The sequence below is a fragment of the Scyliorhinus torazame genome, chromosome 14 (genome assembly GCF_047496885.1).
Source record: "Scyliorhinus torazame isolate Kashiwa2021f chromosome 14, sScyTor2.1, whole genome shotgun sequence".
Lineage (NCBI taxonomy): Eukaryota > Metazoa > Chordata > Chondrichthyes > Carcharhiniformes > Scyliorhinidae > Scyliorhinus > Scyliorhinus torazame.
Window position 1 is genome coordinate 166,735,193 of NC_092720.1, and position 16,330 is coordinate 166,751,522.

Genomic DNA, 16,330 nt, shown 5'->3' on the forward strand with positions numbered 1-16,330 from the left:
CCGCAGTAAAATACATGTGACAAGAAATATCAATCAATCGATTGATCTTAACCATTTAATTGTTTACAGAGAGATAGCAAAAGGGATATTGTTCTGATTGCTGGAGATTCTCTGAAGAATAGATAATTTGAATGATTGTATTTAGTCCTAGCTAAGCAGGTCATGGGACATCTCAGGCATAGGTGATCTAATTAATGGGAGAAATCAGGTGTCATAGATTATCATAGAAATTACAGTGCAGAAGGAGGCCATTTGGCCCATCGAGTCTGCACCGGCTCTTGGAAAGAGCACCCTACCCAAGGTCAACACCTCCACCCTATCCCCATAACCCAGTAACCCCACCCAACACTAAGGGCAATTTTGGACACTAAGGGCAATTTATCATGGCCAATCCACCTAACCTGCACATCTTTGGACCGTGGGAGGAAACCGGAGCACCCGGAGGAAACCCACGCACACACAGGATGTGCAGACTCCGCACAGACAGTGACCCAGCGGGGAATCGAACTTGGGACCCTGGAGCTGTGAAGCAATTGTGCTATCCACAATGCTACCATGCTGCCCTATGGTGCTACAGGTGTGTCTGTAGTTTTGCAGTATGTTATAGGATTTTAAGTTGACCAGCAGTTTGCCATAGGATTTGACTCTGATAAGACAAAGGATTTTCAGGTTGTTCTCGAAACAGGTCTCTCTCTCTCTCCAAAGGTTGCTGACTTTATTTATGAGTGGATTTTGAACTCTACTGGGTTGCATTGTTGGAATATATACAATGACAGTTGTAGATAGTGGGTTAAAGTTTCCCCTTTTATTTAAGAACTGTTTATGTTGTTAAACTATTTCTTTGAGGTTAATATGGTTGATTCTGTGTTTAAATTAGTTTGTTTTACCATAAAAGATACCTATTGGTCAGAGTCATCACTCCTGGGCTGAAGTATCCTTTCCTCACAATTTTACAACTAAAAATAATTGAGGTTTGGTCCAGTTAGGTTCCCCCTAACAAAATTGGGGGCTTTTTACTGGGGTTAAAAAGTATAATTCCTTGTTTGGTTTGGGATTATTGAATTTAAAGACAGCGAGTGTGAGGGTCTAGTAATTTCTTTCAGTTGTTGATTCTCTTGTAAGTTTAAATAGGAACTGGTAAAATGGCTTTCAGTGGCTAAGCGTTTCCTGGGTGTTTAAGAAGTCACTCTGGCTGGTTTACGAAGGGTGGTTAAAACAAAGCTTTTAGATTTGGCGGACAAGCTGCAGTTGACTTTACCTGAAGGGATGAGAAAGGTGGTGATCATTAAAGTGATAGCTGCGCATTTCAATTTGCCAGAGACAGAGCACGGGATTGTCTAGCCCCCCCCCCCCCCCCCCCCCCGTGTGTTTCTCAGCAGCACGGCGTTTGCTGCCGGCAGGATTATGTGTTCCCACCACTGTCAAAAGTGTCTTTATAAAGATTTTATTTGTGATAGTAATATTTACTCATGTGTAAAAGGTGAAGTAGGTAAGGGGGTTAAAATCTTAAAAGGATACAGGAGCAAGTCAATCTTTAATGGTGAGAGATCAGGAGGTATATGTTGTTTGGAAGAAGCATTGGCAGATAAGGTGGTGTTACAACCCCTGGGCTAGTGCAGTCAATTCCAGTGTCACTTGACCCAGAATCACAACACAATTGAAATTAACAAATACTTCTTAGAATAAACACCCAAAGTCTTTGGCCCTTCGCTATCCATTAACTATAGTCACCAGGTTTATAAATTTTAACACAATTAATTTTAATTAAATATGCAGCACATACAATTGGTTAACTAATACCTACCCCCCACCCTCCACACATACACAAACAAGACAAATAAACAGAGGGGAAAAGAGGGGTGTAAAATAATGATGAAAGTAAAAGAATAAAAGGCTTTCAGATGGTTGTTTTCCAGCAAATCTTCCTTCAATCTGGACCTTAGTTCAAGGTTTTTGCTTTCAGTCTGTAATGGGTTTCACTGTAGATTTATCCAGGTTCTCTGTAGGCTTAGAAATACAGCAGCTATGCAGCATTTCTGGGGAGCGAGACTCCCACAGCATTTTCTCCTTTTGAGTGTCCAGGACCTGACTGTACTTTCCTTGGTTCTCTGAAAACCACCCCATTTGGTAGGACCCAATCACCCCGTTACTGGGCAGAATACAGCCTTTTTCCAATTCATGGGCCATGAACCAACCAATCAAACTGAGTCCCTCAGATTCTCAGGTGCCAAAGGGTCGGAGTTCTGATGTTCCAAAGCTAGCAAGCACAATGTACTGTTCGTACCCTTTAAGTCCCTCACTTCCTCTGCTCGACTTAAAGGTATATGTCCATTAAACATCCAAGGATCAAAAATGATAACTGCAAAATAAACGAAATGGGAAATAAAGGAATCAACAGGAAGGGCCCTTACATAATAATAATCGGCATTGTTAGCCAGCTATTTAGCCCACTGTGCTAAACCAGCCCCTACAGTGGTAATATGTGGGATTACTGGTGAAATGAGTAGTATTACATTATGTGAAGTTAGGGAGTCTGGTGAAAAGTGGAGGTAGGATATAGAGAAATTACCCTTTTCAGAGGTTCAGTTATCCTGGGTAATAATATAGCTGGATCACAAATGGGAGTGATGCCTACTGTGGTTGAAAAGCCAATGGAAAGTCAAACAACAGAGGTGTTGCAGGAAGCATGTACTGTGGTATTTCCAGGTTGTGTGGCAACAAGATCACAAAGCCATAGGTTGAGACAGAAGGAGAAATCAAGGAGTAAAGATAATGAGGCTGCAGTTGAATTATCAGAAACAATCTTTTATCAGCTAGTTGATAAAGAACAAGAGCAGGTGGATAATGAAACAGATATCTTTAGTTCAGGAAGGTTCGTAGAAATACAACATAATAATAATCTTTATTATTTTCACAAGTAGGCATACGTTAACACTACAACAAAGTTACTGTGAAATCCCCTAGTTGCCACACTCTGGCGCCTGTTCTGGTACACAAAGGGAGAATTCTGAATGTCCAATTCACCGAACAAGCACATCTTTCAGGAGTTGTGGGAGGAAACCGGAGGAAACCCATGCAGACACGGGGAGAACGTGCAGACTCCGCACAGACAGTCACCCAAGCTGGAATCGAAGCTGGGACCCTGGTGCTGTGAAGCCACAGTGCTAACAACTGTGCTACCGTGATGCCCTGATTCAGAGATAAAGCAGTTGTATCAGAAAGCACACACAGAAATATAATCTGAATGTATTTCGGGAAAAATGTATCAATGAGGAAGTGGAAATCTTTACATATTCGGGCAGATGAGAAATGGGCAGAAGTTCATAAAGTTGTATTACCAGAGGGTTATATAAAGCTTTTGTGGATAGCGCATGAGGGGGTTCAGGAAAACTCAAGCAAAAATACAAAAATATTTTTATTGGCCCGGACTGCATCACAATGTAGTTGAATTTTGCCATAAATGTCACACATGTCAGGCAATAGGGAAACCTCTGGTGGTAATCAAACCAGCACCCTTAATACCCAGAGAGAAAATGCTGGAAAATCTCAGCAGGTCTGGCAGCATCTGCAGGGAGAGAAAAGAGCTAACGTTTCGAGTCCAATGACAGAAGGAAATCTCACATTGTGTCATGTTAATATGCTCAAAAGGTATTTTAATAGGGAAGGAAAGAAGGTGGCCATGTTAGTCGTTGTAACTCAGAGGAGAGAAATCCAGATGATTCTGAATTTGACATTTTGCAAAAAAGATTGGACAATGAGGAAGTAATAATACATTTGCATAAATTACAGAGTTCCTTTCCGGAGGAAAATCAGAGTGACCTGATCGAGCTATTACAGTCACATAGAGCTATATGTGGGAACAAATTATACATGATGTAGATGTAGAAATTTCAATTCCAATTCTGAAACATCCAAATAGAGTCAATCAACTAAATTTGGCGCAGAAGGAGATTCAAAGAATGCGTAAGAATGATATGATTGAAGTGAGTTGCTGCGATTGGAGCTCACCTATTGTGATGGTACAAAAACCAAATGGAACATTGTGTAGACTATAGGAAAGTCAATGCGGTTTCGAAGTCATTCGCATCCTATTCCTCATTTTGAAGACTGTATTGAAAAGGTGGGACAAGCAAAGTTTATTACCAAAGTTTATTAATGACTTAAAGGATACTGGCCAGCACCTTTATCAGAAAGGGCGAAGGATGTTTTGGCTTTTGTAACACCAAAGAATCTGTATCAGTTAAAGTTATGCCAATTGGAATGAAGAATGCGCCAGCAACATTCCAAAGACTAACCAACAAGGCCATTTCTGGACTAAACAGTTGTGCAGTGTACACTGATGATCTGGTTCAGTCAAATGCGGAAGGAGCATTTGAAACATTTAAAGGAATTGTTCGATCAAGTACAGGAAGCTGGATTGAATAAACTTGACGAAAATTTAGTTTGCAAAAGGCTAAGTCACATTCTTGTGCCATAGTGTTGGATATGGTCAGATGGTCCCCATGGAATGTGAAAACGAAAGCTATTGGAGAGTTCCCAATACCATCAACTACAGAGAAGTTCTGAGATTTGTGGGTATGAGTGGTTTCAGCCAGTGTAGCTGCTCCACTGGCTGAACTTCTGGAAAGGCACAGAAAATTTCAGTGGATGTCAGAATGTCAGGAGGTAATTGACAATCTGAAAACTGTAAGTATAGCAACAGTTTTAGCGACACCAAATTATGACACATGATTTAAGGTGGCCATTGATTAAAGTGATGTGGGCACTAGTGCTGTAATAACGAAGATACAGAAAGACCTGTTGGTTATTTTTCCAGATAAATAAATATTTATCAAAATAAGGATTCAACCAGTGAGAAGGACATTGAGTTCAGTATTTACGTTACAATATTTTGACACAATTTTACAAATTGAAAAAATAGTTGGTGTCTGGTCCGGTATCCAAACAATAGTGCAAAATGGCAACCCCATCGCGACTTTGAATCAAACCCCCAAGTGAAGTACCTGACCGACCCTTCCCTTTCTCAACCGAACCTGATCCTTCACCCGGAGATCCGTCTCCTGCAGAAAGACCATCCCCGAGTGCAAAATCCTCAAATGCGTGAAGACCCAAGATCTCTTCACCAGCCCGTTCAGTCCCTGAACATCCTTACTGAAGGCTTACACCTCCACTCCCCTCTACTGTCCGTCATCATCCCTTTACAATTCTACCTCCTTTGATTTTGCCCTGAACCAGGCCCATCCAAGATGGCCCCCATCTCCGCCCATGACCGCGCTCATTCTCCAACACTGCCAGGTCGCATCCCCCCCAGTTGACCATCCCTTGCAGCTACCTCCCCCACCTCACTTCCGTTCACTAGCGTGGCAGCGCCTGCCTGAAGACTCCTCCTACCTACCTACTGCTCCCCTCCCCCTGCCCATCCCTCCTTGGTCTGTGCAAATGGCTCGACATGGACTCTCCCCTCCCCCACACAAACAAAGATAATCCAAAAACACAGCTCACCCCCATCAAATATAAAACACCATTGGCTGGGGAAGGGGAGGAGGGGGATTGCCCCCGTACAAACTTATTGCCCCTTTACGAATTTATTGTCCCTGAAACAACCACAACGACAAAATCACCCCACTCGAAAAGGTCCCTCACCCTGCGGCCCCACAACACCCGCATCTTCCTATCTCTGCTGTTCCAGCTCCTCTGTCATCCATCAATATTTGGTTATTCACAATTTATGGTCTCTGGTGAAGTCATTGGCCTCCTCTAGGGTTTGAAAATAGTACTCCCGACTATCGAAAAGTCACCCATGGTGTCACGGGGGCTGTTTAGCACAAGGCTAAATCGCTGGCTTTGAAAGCAGACCAAGGCAGGCCAGCAGCACGGTTCAATTCCTCCCCGAACAGGCGCCGGAATGTGGCGACTAGGGGCTTTTCACAGTAACTTCATTTGAAGCCTACTTGTGACAATAAGCGATTTTCATTTCATTTCATTTCACCAGGTACAGTACCCCAAACCGAATCTGCCGTCGGTACAGCACCGCTTTGGCCTCGTTAAACCTGGCACGCCTCTTCGCCAGCTCCGTACCGATATCTTGATAGATTCGGACTCTGTTCCCTTCCCATTCGCAGTTCCGCTTCTCCCTGGTCCATTGCAACATCTTTTCCTTCTTCACAATCACCACCTGCGGCAGCTCCCGCGCACTTGGCTTCTGCCTTAGGGACCTGTACACCCGGTCCACCTCTAGGGCCTTGTCCAGCAACCCCTCCACCACCAGCCCCGCCAGCATACTTGAGACATAGCTCTTGGCACTTGTACCTTCCACACCCTCAGGCAGGCCAATGATACACAAGTTCTGCCTTCTGGTCCTGTTCTCTTGCTCCTCTACATAGTACATAGACATAGTACAGAGAACATACAGTGCAGAAGAAGGCCATTTGGCCCATCGAGTCTGCACTGACCCACTTAAGCCCTCACTTCCATCCTATCCCTGTAACCCAATAACCCCTCCTAACTTTTTTGACAACTAAGGGCAATTTATCATGGCCAATCCACCTAACCTGCACATCTTTGGACTGTGGGAGGAAACCGGAGCACCCGGAGGAAACCCATGCAGACATGGGGAGAACGTGCAGACTCCGCACAGACAGTGACCCAGCGGGGAATCGAACCTGGGACCCTGGCGCTGTGAAGCCACAGTGCTATCCACTTGTGCTATTGTGCTCTACCTTTGCCCTTAGCGACTTGCAAAGGTCCCCCAGGAGCCCCACCTCTGCCTCCAACGCCACCACCCGATCACTGTTGTCGGACATCACCTTCGCCATCTCCCGAATTTACCATCCCTGTGCCTCCAGATATTTCTCAACCCCCTCCATCGATCCTAAAGGATCAATGGAGGGGGTTGAGAAATATCACTGTATGTTCTATGTACTATGCCTGTGTACTATGTACTGCTCCCTCGATGGCCTTCATCTGATATTCACGCATCTCCTTATCCGATCCTCATGCATCTCCTTTCGCTGCTGGTGGAACTCCTCTCTAATAAACGCAATCAATTGCTCCATCTGGGGCTTTTCAACTTGCGACAACCCTTCCCTTCCGCCATCTTCACAATTGCTACTGCATCACAAATCTCTTCTAATTCCTTGGCCAGGTCTTTAACCTTTTTCTGCCGGGTCTGGTAACCAATAGACATGCCACTCACGGGGAAATCTTCACTACTCCTTCAGCTACGCTTTCCTGAACAAATGATCTCACTTTCGGGTAAAAAGAGCTCAAATCAATGCCTTCGAGCGGAGCTGCCCTGTGTACAACCACTCACTCCATGGCCACCAGTGGAAGTCGATCGACGTGAACTTCTCTACACAGATCCCAAGTTTCCCAGTGAGCTGACTTTTGTTGGGTGAGTTGAGCGTATTCACTCTGATCTGCTCTCAGCTCTGGCAATGATTTGGCAGCCTTATCAAAGTGAAACTTGCCGTTCTGTCATTTCACTTTGATCTTGTCACTCTCTCCTGTTACTACATCTGGCCTCAGTAGTTTATTAGCTGTTGAAAGAGTAGCCTGGGGGCAGCGTGACATTAGTCACTGATAATCATTGACGTAAACTGGTCTAACTCCCAGTCGTCTGAATAGTATTCGACTGTGATGAGATAATTAGTTCCACTGAGAGTGAAGAGATCTACTCCAAGCTTCATCCATGGTCTGTCTGGATGTCAGGAGTTATGAGCAACTCTTTATCTTGCTTAGCATGATGCTCATTACAGGCACTGCACTGGATAATCTGGTCTGTAATCTCATTGCTTATGTTTGGCAAGTAGAGCCTTCCTTCCTCAGACTAGATTTGATTCCTTGTCGATTTGTGTGGATGTGCTTCAACCTCTCTTTTCTCATCTCTTTCGGGATAATGCCCGAGTCCCTTTGTACAAGATGTCACCTTGGGCAATCGCTTCATCTCTGATTGCCCAATACTTTCTTACAGCAACAGGTGTGGCCTTGTTGGTTTCAGGCCATCCTTTCATTACAATGTCCTGTAACATTTGAAGAGTTGTATATCGCTGTGGAGTTTGTTTGATATGAGCAAGAAGCTTGTCTGTCAGATTCAATGTCTCTGCTGGGTTCATGATTCCAGAGCATGTTGTACTGTTGCTTCTTGTTGAATCTGGAAGATTTCACACTCTGCACTAGCTTCATCAACTTCCTTCAAAGAGAGAGCAGCTCTCCACAGCATGTCAGTAATTTACATCTGGTTCCCTTGCTTATACTTAATTTCCAAATGATATTTCTGCAAATTAAGTAACATCCTTGTTACACTTTGGAGCAGAGTAGTTTGAAAAAAATGCTTTCAAGTGGCTTATGGTCAGACTCTACCATCACTTTCTCCCAAACAGGTACTGGTTGAAATGCTCACAAAGAGAATATCCAGGCACTCTTTCTCAATCTGTATATAGCATTGTTCAGTTTGTGTTAATGCTCTGGATACAAACACAACTGGTTGTCCATGCTGCATGAGGGTTGCTCCAAGTCCTGTTTCACTGGCATCTCACTCCAGGATGACTTCATCATTGACATCATAGTACCTCAGCACTGACGTTGTCATCACTCATTGTTTGATGCGAGTGAAAGCTGCTTCTTGTTCTGTGCCCCAACTAAACATTCTTTGCACTGAACTTGTGTAGAGATTCACACTCTGCTGACAGATTAGTAAGAACTTGGTTCCGTCATTCCCGCGTGGGTTCACTGATGTTCCAGGAGGTCCAATGATTGTGTGAAAGCTTTATTACAGAACTCACACCAATAGGGTTTCTTTCCTGTGTGAGTGCAGTGATGGACCAGAAGATAAGCTGACTGTGTGAAAGACTTGTCCCACACCTCACACCTGAACAATTTCTGTGTATGAATCTGCTGGGGCTTCAGGAGGTCAGAGGAGTGTGGTGAAATCCTTGTCACAAACATTGCACCTTAAGTGTTTCTCCCGTGTGATGTTCTGGAGGGTCAAAGTCATCGTGAAAGTTTTGTCACAAATCTCACACTTTAAGGGTTACTCCCCTTGTATGGATCCTCCTCTGATGGACACGGAGGTTACATGACCTTGAGAATGATTTGTTGCACACAGCACATGTGAATGGTTTCTCCCCAGTGTGAATGCGGTGGTGGACACGGAGGCTCGATGACACAGAGAATAATTTGTCACACACCTCACACTTAAATGGTTTCTCCCCTGTGTGAATCCTCTGATGGAGCAGGAGTCTCGTTGAGTCAGAGAATGATTTTTCACATATGTTACATTTGAACAGTTTCTCTCCTGTGTGAGTGCGTTGGTGTGTGCGGAGATTCCCTGACTGTGAGAATGATTTCTCGCACACCTCGCACTTGAATGGTTTCTCCCCAGTGTGAATGCGTTGGTGTATGCGGAGATCTGATGATGACGAGAATGATTTGTCACACACCTCACACATGAACGGTTTCTCCCCTGTATGAATCCGTTGGTGTATGCGGAGATCCGATGATGACGAGAATGATTTGTCGCATACCTGACATGTGAATGGTTTCTCTCCTGTGTGAATGCGTTGGTGCCTGCGGAGGGTTGATGAATCTGAAAATGATTTGATACACACTTTGCACCTGAATGGTTTCTCCCCTGTATGAATGCGTTTGTGTACAAGGAGGGTCGATGATTGTGAGAATGATTTGTTGCACACTTCACAGGTAAATGGTCTTTCCCCTGTGTGAATGGGCTGGTGATTGACCAGACCAGATAACTGTGTAAAGCCCTTGTTGCACACTTCACATTTAAATGGTTTCTCCCCAGTGTGAATACGTTGGTGATTCACGAGTGTCGATGACTGTGCAAAGGCTCGGTCACATACCTCACACTTGAATGATTTCTCTTCCATGTAACTGTCCTTTTGTAGCAGTTGCACAACATATGCACCTTGTGTGCTCAGAGCCCTCCTCTCACTTGAACAGCCTTTCACCTGTAGGAATGAGTCAGTGGTTCATGAGGCTCGATGAATGATTGAAGTCTCACCACATTGGGAGCCCACTTGCGCTTCTTCCCAGCCTCGCCCTGACTGATCGGCCACAGCCAAACCTTCGGAAAGGTTCGTTCTGATGGAACACTCCACGCCACTGACCAGTTTCAGATCTGATGATATGTCAAAGCTCCCCTGACCTGACCAATTTCAAATTATGGTTTCACAACCTAATCTTCTCTGTTGAGCAATGCTGTGAAGGGACTGGATGTCTTCCCACAATGGTTCAGTTGTTCCTTGGCTGATGGTCAGGATCTATCTGTGGTGTCTATCCTCTCTGTATTCTCTGGTGTAGTGCGGAGCAATCCTTCTGTAATACAGGAAAAGGAAAGATAATTTCATCCAACTCCATCTCCTCCTTTGCTGAAGGGACTGACACCTCAGTTAGAGACTGTTCCATAGTGAGAGCCAGTCTGATATTTCCCTGTGTGGTGATCCGATACAAGTCCTTTATTTTCCTTCACTTGACTGTCACACACCTTGTTTCCAGCAGGAACACTATATAGTGACCAGGAGCAGACAAATTGGCTACTTTCTTTCCTCTGCCCAGTCCCCATCTTCCCAGACACAATGAGGGTAATGGAAAAGACAGTTGGTCAGTGTGTAAAACGGGCTTTCAATTGAGTGTGAGCTCGAGTCATACTGGCACAGATCAATTTTAACCTAAAAGGATGTGTTTAATATTAAAAAACATATTATTGAAATGTTAATTCAATGAGATTTTGAAATTTCTCCTTGTTTTCCAAAATTATTTGAAAATAACACATTGGGCAGGAAATGCTGGAAGCTAAGGAAAATATTGCTTCAGTGTAGCTGACTGAAGAGTTCTGGTTTATCCTGGGAAATTAGATACACTGCACTCACTCAGACTGCACATCCCAACTTCAGCTCTCACACACAGCACTGGGCAAAACTAGCAAATCCAAACCCAGGCTATTGGGAAAGGCCAAGGCCTTCAGGCAAAATCTTTACAGAAGACATTTCAAGAAATGTGTCTCTGCCCCTTCCAAATAATGACACCTCACCTTCCCATATTCAGTAAGGATCCATCAACAAAACTCAGCCTGTAAACCAGAAGGGAAATGCTTCCAATAAACAACCTCAATATCCAACACACAGCCAATCAAACAGTTCAGCACAAAGCACCGAGTAAACAGGTCTCTGAGCTGGAGCTTCTCACACAGCATAAGGGGCATTTCCACACCCGATTACCCACCGGATAGTCTGAAAGACTGCCTGAACATTATTGTGGATATTGTGCAATGTAATTATTCTAAATTCTGCTCCTTCACTCACCATCTCCTTACTTGGTTTTGAGTCCCTACAGGAAGTGAAGCAGCTGTAGTAGAGGAAAAGAGAGTGGGTGGGCTCTCTGATTGACGTCTCTCACAGCCAATCAGAAACAAAGACTTAAAAGCCGCCCTTGAGAGCAGTGGGTGGGACTTCTCAGACTGACCGCTCCACTCAGATATGTGCAGGTTGTCAGCAAGCAGTCTCCTGGTCAGAACTACATGTACACGCGCGCGCGAATGTTCAGGCACAGAGTCTGTCAATTACTAGGGGACATAGGTTTAAGTTTTTTTACAGAGGGTGGTGGGAGCCTGGAACTGGCTACCGTGGGAGGTAGTGGAACAGGTATGATAGTGACTTTTAAGGGGCGTCTTGACAAATACACAAATAGGATGGGAATAGAGGGATATGGTGTCCGGAAGGGTAGGGGATTTTAGTTCAGAAAGGCAGCATGGTCTGTGCAGGCTTGCAGGGCTGAAAGGCCTGTTTCTGAGCTGTAATTTTCTTTGTTCTTTGATTGATTGAATGAATTTGTCTGAAATGTGGACTGAGATTCTGGTGGAAAGCATCCTCCGCCAGAGAGTGGTGAGCCTATGGAACTCACTACCACAGAAAGTAGTTGAGGCCAGGGCAGCACGGTGGTACAGTGGTTAGCACTGCTGCCTCACAGTGCCGAGGTCCCAGGTTCGATCCCGGCTCTGGGTTACTGTCTGTGTGGAGTTTTCTCCCCCTGTTTGCGTGGGTTTTGCCCCACAACCCAAAAGATGTGCATGGTAGGTGGATTGGCCACTCTAAAATTGCCCCATTATTGGAAAAAATTAATTGGGTACTCTAAATTTATTTTAAAATGTTTTTTAAAAGTAAGCAGTTGAGGCCAAAACATTCATGGAATCATAGAATCCCTACAGTGCAGAAGGAGGCCATTCAGCCCTCACATCTGCACTGACCCTCTGAAAAGAGTACTTCACCCAATCTCACTCTCCCACCCTATCCCATTAACCCTTTAATCCAACCTGCACATCTTTTCAAACACTAAGGGACAATTTAGCTTGGCTAACCAACCTAACCTGCACATCTTTGAACTGTGGGAGGAAACCAGAGCACCTGGATGAAACCCATGTAGGCGTGGGTAGAACGTGCAAACTCCACACACAAGTGATCCAAGGTCGGAAAAGAACCCGGGTCTCTGGTGCTGTGAGGTAGATGTCTAGCCACTGTGTCGCCCACCATGTCACAATGGAGAAATGCCACCCATAAATGGTCTGGTGGAATTTCTTGACGCCAGATGTTACCACTAAGCCCTTCTCGATTTAAAAAAAATATATATATTTTTATTCTTTTTCACATTTTCTCCCAAATTTACAACCACCAACAATAAACAATAATCAGTAACAAATAAGTCAATCCCAATATCAATAACACGATCCCATCCTGCCACCAAACCCCAAACATTAGCCCGCATGTTCACATAAACAAATGACAAAAAGGAATCCGGAATCACCCATAGTCACCATTAACACACAGACCCCCAAATCTCCTGCCCACCAGTCCCAACTAATGTTCGATGTTATCCAGTTCTTGAAAGTGCATAATGAATAACGCCCATGAATTGTAGAACCCCTCCATCCTTCCCCTCAGTTCAAACTTAACCTTCTCAAGAGTCAAGAATTCCAACAGGTCCCCCCGCCACGGCAGGGCACAGGCTGGAGAGGTTTCTCCAACCTATCAGGATCCGCCTTCGAGTGATCAACGAGGCGAAGGCTACATCATCTGTCTCCGCACTGGTTTCCAACCCTGGCTGGTCCGACACCCCGAATATGGCCTCCCGGGGGCCCGGGTCCAGTTTCACGTGCACCACTTTAGAAATTACCCGAAAAACCTCCTTCCAGTAATCCTCTAGCTTTGGACAGGACCAAAACATATGAACTTGATTAGCGCCCCCCCCCTCCCCAACACCGCCGCCGCAACGTTCACACACATCGACTCCGTCAAAGAATCGGCTCATCCCCACCCTCGTGAGGCGTGCTCTGTATATCACCTTCAGCTGTATCAGCTCCAACCTCATGCACGAGGTGGAGGCATTCACTCTCCGGAGCACCTCACACCAGAACGCTCCTCTATATCATCTCCCAACTCTTTCTCCCACTTTGCTTTGCCCTTCTTCTCATTTTGAGTGTAATGTCGCCCTGCGTCCGCCAGGGTCCTTGAAGTTATCGCAATGGGCGCTCCATGCTGTCGTCCTACCTGTGAGCCAGCATTGCCCCAATGTCCTAGAGGGAGGCATTGCATGTAATAATAATGATCTTTATTGTCACAAGTAGGCTTACATTAATACTGCAATGAAGTTACTGTAAAAAAACGCTAGTCGCCACATTCTGGCGCCTGTTCGGGTACACTGAGGGAGAATTCAGAATGTCCAAATTACCTGACAGCATGTCTTTCGGGACTTGTAGGAGGAAACCAGAGTACCCGGAAGAAACCCACGCAGACACTGGGAGAACGTGCAGACTCCGCACAGACAGTGACCCAAGCCGGAAATCGAACCTGGGACCCTGGAGCTGTGAAGCAACAGTGCTAACCACTGTGCTACCATGCTGCCCCTGTCAAGGTTAGTGGCCAAGCCGGATCATAGTGCATTCGAGCTGATGGCTGACAGTTGCTTTTTACACTGAGCAAATGTTTTGTCCTGTGAAGCACCCAGACCACTCCTGGCCCTTCTTTAGTACATGGAGTGGGGCTAATAAAGTGGCCAAGTTTACAATGAACTTCCCATAGTAGTTAACCAGGCTTAGGAACGACTGGAGCTCAGTGGTGTTCTTTGGGGTCGGGCCGCTTCTATAGCCCAAACCTTATCTTCAACGAGGTGTAGACCATCCCTATCCACCCTAACATAAATAAGTCACCACTCTCGTGCAGAGTACACACTCACTCCTCTTTAGCCGGGTATCCACTTGGGAAAACTGCCAGAGCATTTCCTACAGGTTGCCCATGTACACCTTCTCCATGGTGCCTGTGATGAATGCATCTTCCAGATAGACAGCCACCTTCGGCAGGCTCTGCAAGATATTCTCCATTATTCGCTAAAAAATTACCGGGGCCGAAGAACAGAAAGTAGCTGCATTCAAATAACCGCTGATGGATGTTAATGGTTGCAAATTTCTTGGACTCTAGATCTCGCTCCACCTCTCAATAAGCATTGCTTTGTGACAAAACATCCTCCAGCAAGTTTTGTGTACAAATCCTCCACTCCAGACATTGGGCTTTTTGTCAGGCTTCATTACCGGCACCATGGGTGCAGCCTATTTCGCAAACTATACCCGGCATATGACCCCGCCAGATCCTGTAGGCGGCGAAGCTCCACCTCAGCTTTGACAAGCAGTGTATCAGGGACAGGCCTCAACCTAAAATACCAGGGCTGAGCATCAGGATCCATGTAGATATGGGCCTTGGCCCCCTTTATCCTGCCCAGACCTTCTTGGAACACTTTGGTGTATTTTCCCAAGACATCATACAGATTCCCAGTGCCCATCCGAAAAATCTATTGCCAGTTGAAATTGAGGATTCACATACAACCAGTCACAGCCCAGCAAATTGTACCCTGGTCCCTGTACCACAACCAAGGGAAGACGGACCCACTGCTGCCCATGCATTACCAGAGTCACGATTGTTCCCATGATATCCAAGGGCCGCCGGTATAGGTCGCCAACCTCGCTTTGGTGTTGCGCAATGTCAGCGGTATGATCCCTGCATGGAGTAGCCAAAATGTTCAGATGATGGAGACAACAGATCCAGTGTCCATTTCCATTAGCACAGGATGTCTATTGACCTGTGACGTGATCCGGATCAGTGCTACCTTTGGGGCCGTGAGGCAGTTCAGTTGGATTAAACAGTCCTCATCCGGAGGGCCCATCTGTAAGGCCCTGGTTTGAGGTGATCTCAGCCGCTGTCGTGGATGGCGTTCTCTGCACCGAAATTGGCCGCTCTGACCATCATGAGTCCTCCGAACACACATTTGGCAATATGGCTGGCTTTCCCTTCTTCCTTGGGGGAGGGATTCCACTGGTAGCACCAGAGAGCTTTATCCAGCTGCGGAATTACCTCAGGAGCTACCCTTTCGGAGGAGGTCTGATCAGACCTGCCCTGTTCAGCGATGCAGTGGGGGTTTGAAACAAAGAGCGAGCCAAACTATGAACGCTGTAGTCCATGGATCCCTGCAGGTCCTGCACTCCTTTCACAATGTGCTCTCGGGACAGCGGAAGCTCAATGACTCATTTCAAATCCAAGGTGGACTCCGCCATCAGTTTCTTTTGAATGGCCATGTTGTTTATGCCGCACCTATCCCTCAACATTTCGGAATAAGATGGCCCGAACTCGTAATGCTCAGCTAGACGTCTCAGGTGGGTCAAGAAATCAGTGATCAATTCAAGCGAGACTGCACCACCGTATTAAAACAATACCACTGCACAATTAAAGAAAGCTTGGGATCATAGTGTTCAGAAACCAAAGCAACCAACTCAGCAAATGATTTGGAGTCTGGTGTAGCCTTAGCCTTTTTATGATCTAAAGGTCTCGGTCCGACCGGTGATCTCGAGGGCTTTCTGACGGTCTCTCTCTCTCTCTCTCTCTCTCTCTCTCTCTCTCCCCCCCCCCCCCCCCCCCTAAAATCCATTCAACTGGAAGAAATATCTCTTGCGCTCCACATACTGGTTCCAGTCTTCCAGGCCTGCATCAAAGGCTTCCAAGTTCCAGAATAGTGGCGTCCTGAACTGTTATGTCCCTTCCTTCCAGGATAACAAATTACCAGACAGCTAGGCAGTTCCACAAGCTAGTCCAGAGTATCCTTTTTCCCTCGATGCCAGTTTAGTAACTTGAGGAAGCCAGCGGTAAAAGAACAGAGGTTTATTTAACTAAGTACAATATTCTACTCAAGGCAGCAACTTGCTCCCAGTACAGCCCTTACTGAGAGAGCTAACCACACCAGGCCCTGCTTTTATGTTCGTTTGTAACAAGCTCCA

General features: G+C 45.6%; 2 protein-coding genes and 1 long non-coding RNA gene across 3 annotated transcripts in view; 1 reads left to right on the forward strand and 2 right to left on the reverse strand.

Annotated features, from left to right (window-relative positions):
* Positions 1–16,330, reverse strand: part of LOC140390184 (uncharacterized) — a 211,190-nt gene that overhangs the window by 134,320 nt on the left and 60,540 nt on the right. The window lies entirely within an intron of this gene.
* The window catches only part of LOC140390188 (uncharacterized), a 123,525-nt gene that overhangs the window by 82,387 nt on the left and 24,808 nt on the right, over positions 1–16,330 (forward strand). The gene's annotated exons all lie outside the window — the stretch shown is intronic.
* LOC140390183 (uncharacterized) lies at positions 1,481–11,377 on the reverse strand. The gene is made up of 2 exons (XM_072475132.1): positions 11,322–11,377; positions 1,481–10,335 (listed from the first exon to the last, which is right to left on the reverse strand). The coding sequence occupies exon 2, from the start codon at positions 9,885–9,887 to the stop codon at positions 9,018–9,020; it is 870 nt and encodes a 289-aa protein (XP_072331233.1). The 5' UTR covers positions 9,888–10,335; positions 11,322–11,377; the 3' UTR covers positions 1,481–9,017.

Coding starts and splice junctions, on each gene's coding strand:
- LOC140390183 (XM_072475132.1), bottom strand. CDS start 9,887: ATGGAAGAGAAATCATTCAAGTGTGAGGTATGTGACCGAGCCTTTGCA.